Below are 16,477 nucleotides of genomic sequence, written 5' to 3'. Positions count from 1 at the left end.
CTTTGGGTAGGTCTTAAAACTCAGCCACCAATTAGCGCAACAGCAGTTATGCTCACTAAAACCACTTACTCTAATTAAAGCCATTTTTGGTTCGTCAGAACCCACTGCTCTGCATCTCTGCGCAAGCTAATTGACGGTGAGATTAAGCAAAATGAGGTGGTGGGGAAGTGTGGGGGGCAGGAGCTGACATGTTTTAAAAAATCTTTATACACATTCTTTTTAAAACCAGGACCAGACCTTCCACTTTTCTGGAAAGAATCCTGAAGGGGGCAAGCCGGTGCCCTCCATCATGCTGTCCTCTCAGTTGGCGACAGCTCCTCAGTGCCGGCCTTCCTGTCTCTGTGCCGCATCCAGCTACCAACGCATCTTCATCTTCACTGGATGTTCAGAGCCGGCTACCCGCCCTGGTCCCAGCCGCCACCATCCCCCACCTGGTTTACCGCAAAGCACGCCTAATCTCAGTTCCCTGCTGGTCCTCTCGCCTCTTCACTGTCTGTTTACAGCCCAGCACCTGGTGATCCCATTCAGCCTAAAAACTCAGGGCCTTTTCTGCTTACCCAAGAATGACACCTGTGCGATCCCACCACCCCCCTTTTTCTCTGCCAACCTCGAGCATGCATGCATACACACACGCACACAGGGTCTGTTTCCCCAGCACACCTGGGCAGGTCCGTGCGCCTCCGCCTCCTCAGGCCAGAGGTCCTAGGGGCTTCCTCCTCTAACCCTCACAGCCAGCTACTTGCACCTCCTCTGGGACTTGATTCAGGAGTTCCCTCCGGGAGCCTGTCCCCATCCACTTTAAAGCCTCAACAGTGAGCGCTGAACTGTGTGGCTCAGTTGGTTGGGCGCTGCCTCTCCAACCAAAAGTTTGCTGGTTCGATTCCCGGTCCATCGGGGTGTGTATGGGAAGCAACCAATTGATGTTTCTCTCCCTCTCTCTCTTCCTCCCTTCCCCTCTCTCTAAAAATAAAATCTTGAGGAGGGAAAAAAGGCTTCAACAGTGAGCCTTCCAGCCATTCACAGTCCTAGCCTTACATCCAGTGGGCGAGCAGAGCAGCCATCCCTGGGAGCTTGGGGGGGGGGGGTGGCGGGAAAGAAGGCAGCAGCAGGTGAAAAGCCGCCTGCGCTTGCGGCTCCCGGGCCCTCCCACTGGAGGTCCACTCCTGGAGCCCATTACAAGCAGAAGTGCAAGTTCACACCCCTCACTGGGGGATTAGGAGGCCACTGTGACGGCTCTGCGGTGGCAGGGCTTGAAGCTCTAAGCCAAGAAACCCTTAGCGAAAAGAGCTGGAGGAAACGCAGTCAGCGCTGGGAGAGACCTGAGCCCACCCTCCCCTATCCCTCTGCCTAATTAACTTCTCCAAGTGGGGCCCCCGAGGTGGGGGGGGACTTACTGGCACCCTAGGGGCGGGGCCTGGAAACCACGCTGACCGCACTGCTGTATAAATTCACGTTTTAAACCTGCCCCTTTCAGTCTTTGTACAGCTGCCTTTTCTCAGGGGTTTCCAGATAGGCAGGCCCCTCACTTTAGCCCTCTACGGTCCCGGCATGGGGGTGGGGCTGTGGGAAGAGAGGTGCTGCATCACCTGGGGGGCTTGTTAAAGGTGCAGACTCCTAGGTCCCGTGCTGTCTGGAAACAGGTTCCCAGAGTCTGCTCTCAATGAGCGGCCCCGTTGGTTCTGATGAGACGGACACCAGGTGTGGCCCCGAGCAGTGAGCGGGGTCCCAGGCTTTCCCACAAAAGCCGGGGCCTGGCTGAAACATCCCTCTAGGAAAGGGCCCCCTTGGACCTCACAGCCCCCAGACTTGCTCCGTGAGGGTCGCAGACACGGGAAGGCACAACCTGCCCAGAGCCCGCCCTTCACCTGTCCTCCTGCGAAAGCCCCCTTCGTCTCGTCCAGCTGCACTGCACACACGCCCCACCGGCGCGGGGCTCTCGGGATGCTCGGGCAGCAGGCGCTGGGCTCCTTTCCCAGTCTGTCTGTCTGTCTCTGAGGCAGGCTGAGGCATCCCAGCCCACGTTGGAGGAAAGCAGGAAAGAAATGGGGTGTGGGGGTGCTGAGGTTCTCGTGTCCCGTAACCTTGCCTGGCTCGAGGCCGCCGTGGGCGTGGCTCGGAGACGTGGAATGAGCAGGTGCAGAGGGCAGACACTCACCTGTGTTCAGTCCCCAGGCCTGACCCCCTTCTGCCTGCCAGGACAGACAGACGCAGACGCTGAGAGACCCACCCAGGAACAGACACAGCACCAACACTGCTTCCCGCTTTCACCTTGTACTGTTTGGGGGCTGTTTCTTCTCAATGAGATTGAGTTTCTTGAACCGGGCACCTTGTCTGACGCACGGTGTTAGTGCCGGACCGGTGCACGGTGGGGCTCCGTAAGCGGGAAGGGGTGACTGGTGGGCGCCCGAGCACCGGGTCTCTGGCCCACCTCTGCGTGTCCCTGGGAGTCCCTCTGCAGCCCAGGAGTGTCCGTGTCCATGTCGAGAGCCCCTCTGTGTGTCTGCATCTCCCCACAAGTCCCCGTGTTGGAGGCCAGTTTCTGCCAGTGTCTCCATCCACCCAGAGTCTGAGTCTGCTTCTTTCCTGCCCCTGGTTTCTCTCCTCCACAGGAGGCTAAGGGGGCTTGTGGCTTCAGCCCGCGGTGACATTCCTGCCCCCCCTGCCGGCATATTTGTCATTGCTGGCTCCTACCCCAGCAGGCACTGTCCAGTCCCGTTCAGATGATGGCCCCCGGGCTTGGAGCCGGGCTGGGTCAGGGCTCGGTCCGTGGTCTCAGTGGCCATGGGGCTGGTGGCCGGGGTGAGGACCGCCCCTGTGAGCGCGTCTCCCCAGCTTTATTGATTGTGGAGGTGGGGGGTGAGACAGGATAGTAAGTGGCCGGGACAGTTCCTTGGCAAGGGGAATGGGGAAACTGAGGCAGAGCTGAATAAACTGGCTGACCAATTCAGCCACATACAGAAGGTCACCTCCCTGGAGACGACATCCAGGCCCCAGTTGTGTTTTGGCTGCAGGCCCGGAAAAGTAGCAAAACCAGGTGGGGTGATAGCAGGCCCGGCTGCAGCGACTCATGACCCCCTGCCCCGGTGCTGACCCACCAGTGGAGACCATGACCCTGAGCAGGCACACCTGGAGAACTGGTGGCTTTTCTACTGCGATCACCCCCTGAACTCCCAGCCTTTGAAACCCTCAAACAAAGCACTACACTGAGCCTTTCTCTCCCCCTCCCTCCTCCCCTCGCAGGCACACGTCCCCTGAGCCCAAGGGGCCCACAAGACTTGCCACCAGGAAAGTAACCCCTGACACTGTCTCCGAGGCCTCCTTGTGTCTGACTTTCCAGGGAGCCCAAGCAGCCCGGCCCGGGCTCCCTCCGGTGGCTTCTCCTGTCCTGGGTGCTTCCTTCTCACTGCCCCTGCTTGCCCAAGGGCACTCTCAGAACCGCCCGGACTTGGGCTGTGGAATCGTTTCTGCACAAAGTCAAGAGCCCACACACTCCAGGCCAGCCCTAGGCAGACCAGCTGAGGGCCAGGTCCCCTCTGTGGTCATGGGGGTGGGGAGGGAAAGGGCTAAAAAGGAGACCCTTAAGGCCAGAAGGGGGAGGGTGTCGGTGTGGAACCCACCAGCTAAGGAGGGGATCCTGCTAGTAAGGACACTTCCCAGGAAGGGCAGCTCAGCAGGGCTGTCTGCACAGGGTGGAGGCGCTAAGGAGGGCTGGCCTGGCAGCAAGAACCGCTGCTGCCCAGTGGGGGCGGGGGGGTCCAGGACAGGGCCGATGGCTCTGGTGGCATTCAAGACCAGAGCTCCTCAGGGACCATGACCAGGGGCCCCACAATGAGCAGATGCAGGGCCAGCACGGGACCCAGGAGGGGCCCCCTGCACACTGGAGAGGGGGCAGGGCACCGTCCCGCTGGAAACAGGGCAAGCCTTCCAGGGGGCAGGTGTGCATCTGACCGGCGGTGAGGTGTGTCTGGGCCTTGGTGCTGAGGCCTGGGGCCTGTGGTGGCCGCTCTGATGAGCCTCAACCTCTTGTGGCCAGCAGGGCCCTCCAGGGGGCCTCAGCGGCCCGGCCACTGATAGCTCCTTGCTCTGCCAGAGCCCCCATGATGCCGCAGAAGGCAGCCATCAGGCAGCCTCATGCACACAGAACGGCCTTCCGAGACCCACGTGGATTCTGCTTGTGGATTCCGCCTCTTGGGAAGGAACAAAGTCGGGGCATCCCACTGCCCCCCAGCGCTGAACGCCTCTCAGGCCCAGACCGAGTGCCCGCTGGCCCCGAGGGGCCCGTGATGAGAAGCTGAATGAGCACCTGCCGGGGCAGCAAGGCCCCGGGCGAGTCTGCTGATGCTCGATGCATGTTTTAAAAAGCACTTCCCAGGCGGCCAGCCGACAGAGGGTCTCTGTGCAGGTTTCGGCGCACCTCTCGGGAGTTCAGAGAACCGAGCAACCCCTTACTTTCGTGCAAAGGCTTCTTGGCAGGTGCAGCCGTCCGCACAGGATGAAAAAAGGCAGGTGATGCCGAGTCCTGATCCGTTCTTGCAACAAATGCTCATCCACAGGCTCATGGACAGTTAAGTTCCTGTCCATTTCATCACCACGTATTTTCGATACATTTTCCTTTTTAGGTTTAACAATTACTTATAAAAACGTGTAGCAACTATGTTGTTTCCCTCAATCCTACACTTATATTTCATATCAAAAATAGTTGTAATAACTCTATTTAGAATATTTAAAAAAAAACCCTTAGAATCTTCGGTCACCGGAAATAAATTTTATGTTTCAATTTCTAAATATATTTTGTGGCAGATGAATACGGCAAAGTGACCAAGGAAAGGCTTTCAATGATAAAAAAAACCACCGCATTCATGTAAAATTGTACAGGGGAAATGGAATGGAGGTGTAAGTTCAGAGAGAAAGAACCACATGAAATTTTCCACCGTTCAAGAAGAGCCGGTTCTATTTTCTTTCTCAATAGGTGAGTGTGGGCGTTCATTCACTGCCGTGTTTGGAGCCCGTACGAGGTTTGTAAAGTGTTGTGGCAGTTTTGGTTTATATTTCCCAAATGCACAAAATCACATCTCTTCCAAGTTTCAAAAGCTGGGTAAAAAAATATTAAATGTCAACTTAAAAATGTGCAAGACAAGAGATCTGATGTTAAAAATGGGGGGTGGGGGAGGCACACCAAGAGCAAAAGCCCTTTCGAACCCTGGCCTGGCGGCTCCTCCTGCCTGGACTCCCAGCCTCCCCTGCGGGGCGGCGGGGGCGGAGCCAGAGGCCCCGTAGTTGACGCTCAAGGAGACTATGGAGCCTTGTCCTCCTGTTCCTCCAGATTCCAGAACCTGGGCCCCTGGGACTGGCCTTAACGTGCCGGGTGAGCTGCACCTCGCCTCTGTGCTGAATTCAGCTGCCCTTGGTGGGGGCAGAGGGGCAGATACCGTCCTGGGAGAAGGACAAGGGTCAGACCCGCCCATGTGCGCAGGTCGGAGAGAGAGAACCGGCCCCGGCCAGGGCCGGAGTCGCCAACAGGGAGGGACCCAGCCCTCCGGCCTTGATGCAAGCCTGGTCCGGCCCCCTCCGGGGAGCTGTCTCCCCAGGGGCGTGGTTTGCATGGCAGAGAGCGGAGACCTTGTTTCTGGAGGGGGATGCCGAGGCTGCCTCAGGCGGGGGCTGGGGAAACAGCTCCGATCGCTCGCTGAAGATGCATTTCGTTTCTGCTGTTTCTACCCCTCTCCCTGCCCTGGCCCGTCCCCTGTGCTTCGCCACAGTATCTGATTGGCCTAGGCGTGGCTGTCCTCCCAGCCTGGCCCTCCGCAAGCCCTCCAATCTGTGGGCTAGGCTGGGAGGGTCTCCCAGAGAGACGTCAATCTTCCTCTGGAAGCCCAGGGGGGAGGGGATGGCTGGGTCACGGGTTTCTTTAGGGATGAGGTCCTGGGATGAAACCCTCCAAATTAACCTTTCACTCTAGCTGCTGTGCCTCCCCTCGGCTGCAGAGGGCGCCACCGAGCACAGAGGCTGCAGGCAGGGAGCACGGCCACCCCTGCTGCGGACAGCAAGGCTCACACCATGAGTGGGGCACAGAGCCCAGGTCCACCACGAACTAGATGTGGGACTTGGGCAGGCCCTTCCTGGCTCTGGGCCTCAGTTTCCCTCCTCTGCGAATGGAGCGACCACGAGGGTGTAGTGTGAGAGGCTGGTGCGCACAAACACCTGAAGACAGTGCCCCGATCTTCTCCGGACTTCCTGTGACTTTTCCACTGTGCTCCGGGTCCCTGGCAGCCCCTGCGCTGCCGCACAGGCTGGAGAGCTGGGCTCTCCCCTCCCTTCTGTCCGCACCGGGGCTGCGCGTCCAGGAGAGCCCAGAGCGGGCGGCGGAGGAGGGTGGGGAAGCTGTCCCGCGTGGAGTGGCAGGCGAGGCGGTGACACTGGGGATCACACAGTGGCGGTCTGCTTGATGCTGTGGAAGCTGATCCGCGTGGGTGAGGTGGGGATGGACATGGCCCGGGCCCCGGGGACGCGGAGGGAGTGATGGTCCCGCCACCGGTGCCACCTCTTCCTCACGGCTGAGCGCACCTGCGGGGGAGGCACGGGCTCGGCTGAGCCCTCAGGGCAATTGTGGGGCCCGGACACTCCTCTCCCCGTGCCCTGTCCCTCTCAGGGACATGAAGGGAGGCCAGGGTGCTCCCCGCCCCAACTGCCACCTTCACACTCACGGCCTGGCTGGTTCCCAAAGAGGGGTCCTTCCCCAAATGCTGCTGGCTCGTGGAGCTCACGCCTTCCTCCAGCTGTGGCCCCCTCAGGGGCCCTCCTTCCCTAGCCCGTCCCCGAGGACACTGGTCACACCCTGCCTTTGGACACGCTGCCTCCCTGGCCGGAGTCGTTCTGGGCCTCACATCTCTGGTGGGGCCAGAGGACGGAGGCAGAAGACTAGCGGTTCTATTCCTGTGACAGTCTGGTCCTCACGGGTGCCCTCTTAGCCGCATCTGTGTTGCACCCGAGAATTTTTCTGCAAAATGGACTGCGTCCCGCACACGCCAGCCAGCACCTGGCGGAACGGAGTGCATGCTCCGCCAGCATCCGTTGCTTGCTCCTCTCCCTGCCCTCTGGCTGCCCGTCTCCACTGTTGGACTTTCCCACCGGGGGACTGTGGCTTTCGGTGACAGATGCCCCTACGCGCATGGGCAGGTGAAGAGGCCTCAGGGTGCACTGCATTCCTGTGAGTGTTCGGAAGCTCTCAGGCCCTGGGCGCTGCGTCTGCTCTTTGCCCTGGGTGCTCGCCCACCATGGCCCCGACCGAGTTGGCTGCTAGGATGCTGGGCCTGGTGAGCCAACCAGGCTTCCGCCAGTGCCTGGCTCCCGGCCGACCTCAAGGTGGGTGGGAGTGTGCTGGCCTCTGCTCTGCTCTGCGGGCCCAGGAGGGCCTGGACGCACGGCTCACACCCAACACGCTTCTGGAAGCTTCTCCTGTCACAGCCCTATTCTGGCTCCTCCCTCCTGTGAGACCCTGCAACCTAGGCCCCGAGCTCACCCGGCTCTCCCAGGGCATCGGTGAGGTGCTGGCCTGTGGGTCCCGGCCTGCACGCTGGACCTTGTACACTGGCAGAGGTCCCTCAGGCAGCCTTCCTGTGCCCTCAGGCTAGGTGGTTTCCCTGGCCCTCCCCCTGTCCCCCCCCCCCCATCTTCAGAGCAGAGCTGAGCAGAGCCAGGGACCCCGACAGTCCCAAAAGCCTGGGAGGCCCCGTGGGAGCTGCCCTGGAGTGGGTGTGACGATTGACCCCAAGCCCAGGCACCCCGGGGCCCGGCCACATACCTCTCCATTCAAGAAGCAGTAGAAGACAGACACAAAGAAGCCCTGAGAAGGAAGGAGGGAGTGGTCAGGGGCCTGTGTGTGAACCCCTCTGCCCTGAGGGGCTGGGGGGGACAGAGGCTCACAGCAGGTGCTGGGCCAGTGCTAGGTGCCAGCCGGGTGCCCCAGACCCAGTCAGGGTGGGCCCACCTGGGCTCTGGGTGGGGGTGACAGGGGCCAGGCTGGGTTCAGTGCGCACACACTTACACTTGAGTGTGTATGCCAGCTCCCCGCGTGTGCACTGGTCCCTCCTGACCGTCTTGTGAAGGCGGCTGAGCGCCCCAGGTCGGGAAAGCCCCCCGCAGCCCCCGCCGGGTCAGTGGCCCACCTGGAAGGACTGCAGGAAGGAGTTGAAATAGACGAACACGATCTGCGACAGGTCGTCCTCCCCGGGGTTGACGAGGAACAGCATGTAGGTGATGCCCAGCAGGGGCAGGAGGACGAGGGTGGCCTTCACCGCCTTCCTGTGTGCAGGGGGAGAGGGCGGCGCTGTGGGCAGGGCCTCACTCGGGGCAGGTGGGGCCTCACTCGGGGCAAGGGCTCCAGCGGTGGACGTAGAGACCCCGCCCGGAGGCCGGGAGCGGCCCCCATTGCCCCTGCCCCTCGCTCACCTGTACTGGATCGCCTCTGATGTGGTGGATGCTCGTAGTTTTGTCATGAGGATCCTGACGATGTTGAACAGAAACACGAAGTTGATCTGGAGGGAGGGAGGGAGGCAGAGAGGGGACAGAGGAGCACCACGAGGTGGCAGGAGCTCAGAGGCAGCCGCCTCCCCCGTAGCCCACTGACAGCCCACGTCCCATGCGCACGCACGTCACACCCATCACCCCAGCACCTGCCGGGGGTCCCAAGGTCTCTGCTCCTCTCTCCCCAGGACGGGCAGCCTCCCTGCCCACCACGTGCTCAGCTGCCTGTCATCCGAGGGCTCCAGGGCCTGCTCCTTCACCCCACACTCGAGGGAGGAGAAGTGGCCGCAGTGGCAGGAGATGAGGACACAGAGGCCACTCCTCCTGAGGCACGACCCCTCAGAGGGTCCTGATCCCTGCCTGGCTCAGGGCACGGCAGGCGCTGGGTGCAGGGCCCTCCCGGCTGCAGGGTCCGCACCTCGCACTCGAGGGTCTCCTTGAGGCCCCCCTTCCTGAGCACAGCCCTGCCCTGCCCTGCCCTGGTGGGGCAGGTGTGGCCAGACGGAGTGATTAATCTCTCACCGTCCATCCTCTGTGGCAGTAAAACTCCAGAACCTTCTCAGACACCCACCCCTAAGCAACGAAGATGAACGAGCCGCTGGCCTGACGCGGAGGCTTCTGGAAGGGCCTCGTTTATCTTCACTGTGAGCCTGTCTCGGCGTCAGAGCCCCCGGCCCCCAGCCCCTCCCCGGCCCGGCCTGCCCCGGCCCCTGGGTCTCTGCGGGCTGGAGGCGTCCTGCTACACCCGCCGGCTTGTCTGTGCGCCGCGCTGCCCTGCGCGCGCTCCTGCTGAGCCTGTGGGTCTGTTCTCTGCGCTGCGTGAGTGGGTTTGCCTTGTGGCAGCGCGTTCACGCGCAAGCGTGTCTGGGGGCCGGCACGGCTGCTGCTTCTCTCCGTTTGCCTCCGAGGGTGAGCAGATGGCAAAGTGAGTGTGCGCGGGCCTGGCACGCTCGGGATCCCTCCCAGGATACACACACAGGCATGCGCGTGCACACACTCCCTCCCCGAGTCTCGGTCCTCAGAATCTGCCTCCTTAAAACCTCCCAAGTTCCGGATCCCGGCCAGGAGAGGGGGACGCAGGCAGCCAACATGGGACAGATATTCCTGTGGCCTCTGGGTGACCCTCAAGGGTGAGGACGCTCTGGGGACCTGGGGGCTCAGACGCCTGAGCCATGGCCAGCTGCCCTCCTGCCCGCAGTGGGACAGCCTGGCCAACCCAGGGCCAAGGGTGCGCTGGGGAGCCTCCTACCACGGCTGCCCGCAGCCTGCTGGGTGGCGGCCCCTCCCCGGCTTGTCTGGTTACTGCTGCTCCTGGGCGTCTGGGCCGTTCCCTTTGATTACGAGGTCACCGCAACCCTGGTCAGTTCTAACTCTCTCATACCAGCGAGACAGACTGTGGCCTTTCTCGATTCTGATTTCTCTTAGAGTGGAGGCTGTTGGAATCAAGCCGTATCCTCATTTCTGCCACATTTCCCTGCATGCAATCTTATTTACCTATCATCCATCAACCCACTAACCAATTCAATTACCCACCCACTCTCCTACCCACCTACCCACGAATCCATCCAAATATCTACTCAACAAGCATCCATCAATGCACCTATGCAGTCACCCATTTATTTAATGTCCACCCCACCCACCCAGTCATGCAGTCGGTACGAGTCGCTGAGCATCCCCTGGCTGCAGGGCCCTGTCCCGGGCACTGAGGCAAGAGCAGGGACGGGGGCTAGTGTGGAGGGGCTGCAAGACAAGGCCTCACCCCCTCTTCTCCCGTGAGGCGGCCGACAGCGATGCGGCCCTGCCCTGTCTCAGCCTGGCTCTGCACAGCCTGGCAGGTGCTCTGCCCTCATGGGCTGGCTCCCAGCCCCCTATCCCCTACCCCCCACAGCATCCACACCACCTCACCCCACCAGACACCTCCCTCCTGCCCCCCTCCAGGGAGCCTCCGGCCACCCCAGCCCACATGGATCTCTCCATTATAGAACCCAATCTCCCCCGCCCCCATCCCGGCTCTTCAGTGAGCACTGGCGACTGCGGTCTATTCTTGTCTGGCCCGGTTTCTTTCTTTCTTTCAGGTTTCTTTCTTTCTTTCATCGTCGCGTGCCAGGCTCTGAGATTAGGATTTGGCTCACGGCCTGGGGTGGAGGGTACATTGCATTTTCCCTATGGGGTCAGGACGCCCTGGAGAAATGGCATGTGAGCTGAGAGGGTGGGGGTGGGGGGATGTTCCAGGCTGAGAAAAGGTCAGGGGAGGAAGCCCCGGGGTGGGGGAGACTGGCCGGGCGGCAGCCAGTGTGGCTGAGGCATGAGGCACAAGGGGGCGCAGGACACAAGTCCAGGAGGGAGGCAGAAATAGCTGGGAAATAGGGGGTTCCCTCCTGGTACCGCAGCCTGCGGGGCGCTCGCAGCTGGGAAGTTCCCAGGGCAGCCTGCAGGGGCAGGCTCTGCGGGGGCAGGGATGGGTGGGGTGGAGTGCAAGGGGGAGGCCGGACCCCTGGGCGAGCTCCCTGAGGAGCGCAGCCTCCTGTCTGCCTGCCCCTCTCATCCCTCCTGGTGCGCTGATGCCCGGAGCCTGGTCCTCACTGGATGCCTCAGTTTTCCCCTCCCGTTGGCATTTTCTAGGCAGATGAGGTGTCAGGGGCCCAAATCCCAAGCTCTGGTTTGTGCAGAGCCCGGGCTGGGCCACAGGGAAAGCCTGGGTAGCACGTCCCTGCCCGGTGGGGCCCCGGCACGCCGTGGCTCTCCAACTAGAGTGTGCCCATCACAGGCACCGAATGCAGACCCCACGCCCACTCCAGACCTGCCCGGTGGCAGGTGGGGGCCCTGGGATCAGCATTCGGAACAGGGCAGCTGGGATGTTGCTGGGAGGAGCACTGAGCGCGGAGTCACTCTGTGCAAGGGAGAGCCAAGGCTTCCCCAGAGAGACCCGCCATGCTGCATGCTGCAGGTGCCCGGTCCGGGTCCCCGGCCCTGGTGTTCACCGGCAGCTGCAGGGGACAGCCCCAGCCTGGGGCTTTCTCTGAGCCGGGGGCGCTAGCTTGGCCTGGAAACGGGAAGGGGACTGGAAATGCAGACTTTTAATGTCCTCGGAGCACCCTCCACTGATGAGGCGTGGAGTGTGTGGGTAAGAAACCCAGCTTTCCCCCCGGGGGTGGAGGGAGGCCTCCGTTGGTTTCCCCCTTTCCTGCCTTCCGCTGCTGTGCTTCTGGGGACCACCTCGCAGACGAACACCTGGCACCGAGTCGGGGTTACGCGGCTCTGATTCGGGTTGTTCCAGTTGGTGTTTGTGTGGCCTTGGGCAGGTGGCCTCATTAGCCTCCCCGAGCTCCTGCTTCCTCGCCAGTCCCACGGAGATAAGCACAGAGCTCCACGGCTGGCCCAGCGAGGTGCCCAATCAGTGCCACATGCCTTTCGAGTGACAACAGCCTCCTATGGACGTGAGCAGCTGACTGGCTCCCCCACAAATCGGCACTGTGTCACCTGCGGAAATACCGCTGTGGACACCTGGGGGTGGGGCGCCAAGCCGGTACCCAGCAGAGAGGATGGCAGGCGGGTGGCGGGAGCCCTGCCCCTGAGTCTCAGCTGAGCAGCTGGCAGTGACCTTGGGCAGGTCGTGTCATCTCTGAAATGGGAGGCATGCTCCCTCCTCTTTCCAGACACCGGGGAAGGTGAGGATGGGAGGCAATGGAGACAGAGCCTCTGGAAGGGCTAACCTGGGAATCTGGGAGCCCAATCGGTGCAAAGAGCTGGGTGCGGGCTGGGCCCAAAGGGAAGGACAAGCAAAGTGCCTTGGAGGTGGCGGTGACAGTGGAACCGGAATGGGGATGTGCAGAGAGGCCAGGAGGTGGGGTCTGGGCGTGGAGCCCTCTACCCCTGTCTCCCCAGCTCCGTTCACTCCTCACCCCTGCCCCGTGCAATGGGGGCGGGCTCCCCACCGTCCTTGGGTCCCCCTCCCGGCCAGCCTTCCTTGGCCAGGTCCCAGGCTCCTCAGAAGCCCTGCCCTCCAGGGTGGGCTGGCGAGGGGGCGGGTCTCATGGAGTTTCCGCAGGCGCTGGGGGCTGAGTCACTCACTGCAGCTGGGACTCCAAGGACAACCCTTGCCCACACTGACTGCTGACAGGGGCTGGCTTTTGCCTCCGAAACGGTGCCTTTTCAGTCAGTGGGTAAAAAGCCGCCTTAGTCATCTCTGGCTCAGATACATCAAGGACACTCAGAGACGGGCACAGATGGATCCCAGAAAAAGTCACAGGACACAAGAGTAAGGAAATAAAAGAGATAAACAGTAATCGCCTCCAAGGTAGACCAAAGAGGCCTTCATTAGGCACCTGCTGTGTGCAAGAGGTGGATGCTGCTCTCTCGGGCCCCAAAGCATGTGGCTCTTTAAGGAAGCTGGTACCTACAGGAAACTGAAATGTCTTACGTAAATGCCAATCTTTATGGGGTTTTTTTGTATGTCTCTCCCTTTTTTGCGTCTGACATATAACGGGTTCGTTTTGCAGAATGCAGCTCCTACTTAAACTCTACCTTGATTAAAGCTTGTTGGGGATTAAAAATGGGTAGCAATTATACCTCAGATTCAAAAACATTTGGAAAAGGGCGGGGAGCTGATCCAGGAACAATTGCTCATTACACTTCATTCTGGTACCAGGGCTCTGGGCTGGGGGTGGTGGGCTGGGCCCTGGAGGCGGGTGCTGAGGGAGGGGGGGGGTGCAGGTCTGGGCTGAACAGAAGCCTGAACACCCTTCTCTTGCCACCATCTGCCCCCTTGCCTAGCTCTCTCCGCACTGGACCTGGCAAGGGGATGTCAGATGTGGGAAGGCACTAGGCATCGGCCGGTCAGACCCATTCTCTGTCCAGAGGAAGAACCCAGGGCCAGAGAGGGGAGGGGCTGCGTGGGCAGGGAGCGTAGGGAGAGTGCGTTTGGAAGGGAGGTGTCGGGAGGCAGGGTAGCGTGGACACAGCGTGTGCAGGCAGCGAGCTCTCCAGGTCACATGGCTCCCGCTGCAGCCCCTCTGCTGGGTGGGTCCTCAGCTGCCCCCGGTCCCCAGTCCCCAGTCCCCAGTCCCGCCCCAGTGTCCACCTACCAGGAGCACGAGGATGATGGGGCCCTGGTAGATATAGTCCACGAGGTCGCCGGGCTCCTTCCCAAACCAGCACCTGTAAGAAAGGTGGGCGGCCGTCAGTGACCTGCTGAGCCACAGCTCGGGGACCCCTGGAGACTTGGGCCCAGGCGTCCTTTGCCTTGACCTGTCCCGGGACCCAGTCTCCAGGGCTGCACCTTCCCCAGAAGCCTGGGTGCATGGCCCCAGCCCCATTGACCACCCTGTCCCCCACGCCCTGCTGTCCCAGCTGCCTTTTGTCCTGCACCGAGGGCCTGGTCTCTCCAGCCAGCGTGAGGGCAGCCTGGGTCTCCCCCTCTGCTCTGTTCCCTCACCCACTCTAGACTGCTGGGCCCAGGGCTCATGACGGACAGCAGGGCTGCCCCTCACTGGCCCCAGGCCCGGCTGCCCTGTGTCTCCTGTTCGTGCGCTGCTTGGAGCCCGCTGCTCCGTGAGCCAGGCGTGCAGCCACACAAACCAAACCAGCAGGTGTGGGGGTCGGGGGGGAGCCTTCCCCTGCCCCAGCCCAGCCCAGCCCAGCCCAGCCTTCCTCCTGCCTGGGCCTCATTCACCCAGGGTGTGTGTGTGGGGAGCCTGGCGCTGCCAGAGGCCTGGCTGCTCCCCAGGGAGAACGGTGGGTGAAGCTGCAGGGTCTGGATCCAAGGGAAGGGCTCCCAGGGCCCCGTCCGGCTCTGCCAGTGGCTCCTCCTGGACCTTGGTGGGAAGGCCCCGGGCTGTGTCCCCTACCACCTGAGGAGGCACCCAGTGAACGCTGCCTTGAATAGGAATCTCCCCGGCTTCCTCCCAGTCCCAGCCCCGAGGGTTCTGGTCTCTACTGGAAAACCCCCTTTGACAGGAAGATCACGATCATTCTGCATGATAAAGGGGCGCCGCTTAGTCTTGGGCAGTTTTTGCCACTGAGAGCACTTCCTAAGGTCGAGTGCCTGCCTGCACCCCCAAATCCCATCTGCTCTCTCTGGCCTCAGAGACCCCTTGGAGATTTTTAAAAAAATAATATTCTACTTTTTTACTTAAAAAAAATTTTTTTAAGATTTTGTTTATTTATTTATTATTTTTCTTTAAAGATTTTATTTTTACTTATTTTTAGAAAGGGAAGGGAGCGAGAAAGAGAGAGAGAGAAACATGAATGTGCATTTGCTGGGGGCCGTGGCCTGCAACCCAGGCATGTGCCCTGACTGGGAATCGAACCTGCAATGCTTTGGTTTGCAGCTTGCGCTCAATCCACTGAGCTATGCCAGCCAGGGCTCCCTTGGAGATTTTTATACAGGGACTTATGTTCTCCTGTCCCTTCCTCTCTCAGGTGGTGGCACCCAACTTCCCAGCCGCTCCCTGGCTGACCCCTGATCCCTGACCCCTGGGCAGTGGCTTAGCATAGCCAAGGCTCGGACGGATGCATTTGAGGTCCCAGGACAGGACCCTGGCCCAGGGGCCGGTGAAAGGCTCACCGTCCAGGCCTTGGATGAGGCCCGGGCTGAAAGCCAGGAGCCCCTGACTCCCGCCAAGTTCTCCAGTTTTGAGGAGGAGGCCTTCTCAGATGCCCAGGGGGCTTGCAGTTGGGTGTGTAAAGGAAGCAAAAATCCTAATTCAATTCAACAAAGCTGACTTTGACACCTACCACGAGGACCTCTGGGTGCTGGGGATGTATTTTTATGATTGACGGATGTTGGAAAGCCGATCCATCCTACAGGGCTGCCTTTCCGGCCCCACGGCTTGGCCGGAGCCCGTGGCTGCCTGTCCCAACATCCCCGTGGCCCCTGTGGGCCCCCGTGGCCCGCCTGTCCTACTTACTGCTCATTCTCATAGTAGAGCTTGCCGAGGGCCCAGGCGATGGTGATGGGGCAGGGGATGCCTGGAAAACAACAGACATGGGTGCAGTGGACAGACAGGGGGCCCTCTTGTAGAACACACTTCCGGTCATCCACTGCAGACCATCCATGACCCCAGGGGCCCTGTCCTGGACCGCGGCCCCCACCCCTCCCCGACTCGCAGCCAGCCCCTCTGAGCGAGCAGGTCAGCAAGATGAGGGGACTGGGTCGTTTTCTGAGACTTTTCTGATCAAGAAGTGGAGCTGGTGGCCCCTCTTTCAGGGCCAGACACAAAGGTCTCTGCACCTGCCACTCCTGGCGAGGAGATGAGGGCCATCTGGGGGAGGCCCTTTTTGGGGGGACTGTCTGCTTCTTCCCGGCCAGCACGCAGGGGTCTGGCTGCACCATGGGCTGACCCGGGGATGGTGGGCGGGACTATGGTTCTGTCCTTGGGCCCAGGATGAAGAGAGGTGACCTTGTCGGCAGTCCCCCTATCCCTGCTTGGCCCCATCACCCTCCGGGGGACCCTCACACCATCCGATGACAAGGAAGAGCCACTTCCGCAGGCGCTCGGTGGAGTAGGCCATGACAATGGCCGTGTGCAGGTAGCAGCCCTCCACGAACATCCAGAAGAAGTTTGTCACCACGAAGTAGTTGAAGACAACGGTGATGCACCGGCACCAGACCTGCATGGGGTGCGCGGCGGTCAGGGGCTGCCCAGGGCCGGGGCCCAAGTGTGTGACCTGGGCGCCGACATAGGGCCGGTCACTTCAGAGGTTCAGGGACACGGCATTAAACCCCTCCGATCGCATGCTGGGTGATGCAGCCTTTGTCATTTCTCTCTCACTGCTTTGGTCTGAGCTAAGGCACCCGTCTCCACGGATACTGGTGTGTCTGTGACTTTGCTCCAATGCTCTCTAATCCCCCCTTTCCATCAAGAAAGGGGAGGTCTGGACCCAAGCTTCCTGCAGGCAGAGGCTAGAGCGGGGAACACTGCTGTGCCTTCACAGTCCTATGTGTCAGAGGGTC

At 61.0% G+C, this 16,477-nt stretch overlaps 1 protein-coding gene across 3 annotated transcripts in view; it reads right to left on the bottom strand.

Moving 5' to 3' along the window:
* Positions 1-4,809: 4,809 nt before the first annotated feature.
* Positions 4,810-16,477, bottom strand: part of CRHR2 (corticotropin releasing hormone receptor 2) — a 37,250-nt gene continuing 25,582 nt past the window's right edge. For 2 of the 3 annotated variants that reach the window (XM_045828704.1, XM_045828706.1), the window contains exons 7-13: positions 15,981-16,134; positions 15,432-15,492; positions 13,608-13,680; positions 8,449-8,534; positions 8,166-8,301; positions 7,802-7,843; positions 4,810-6,564 (exon numbers count right to left, since the gene is read on the bottom strand). In XM_045828704.1, coding sequence (XP_045684660.1) covers positions 6,424-6,564; positions 7,802-7,843; positions 8,166-8,301; positions 8,449-8,534; positions 13,608-13,680; positions 15,432-15,492; positions 15,981-16,134 — 693 coding nt within the window. In that variant the 3' untranslated portion in view covers positions 4,810-6,423. Of the gene's footprint in view, positions 6,565-7,801; positions 7,844-8,165; positions 8,302-8,448; positions 8,535-11,593; positions 12,930-13,607; positions 13,681-15,431; positions 15,493-15,980; positions 16,135-16,477 lie in introns of those variants that run through there. The other variant, XM_045828707.1, reaches the window with a different exon arrangement.

This window comes from Phyllostomus hastatus, unplaced genomic scaffold (genome assembly GCF_019186645.2).
Source record: "Phyllostomus hastatus isolate PE091 unplaced genomic scaffold, TTU_PhHast_1.1 phas_scaffold_78, whole genome shotgun sequence".
In the NCBI taxonomy this organism is placed as follows: domain Eukaryota; kingdom Metazoa; phylum Chordata; class Mammalia; order Chiroptera; family Phyllostomidae; genus Phyllostomus; species Phyllostomus hastatus.
Note: the sequence above shows the minus strand (reverse complement) of the source record. Positions and strands in the feature narration are given on the sequence as shown.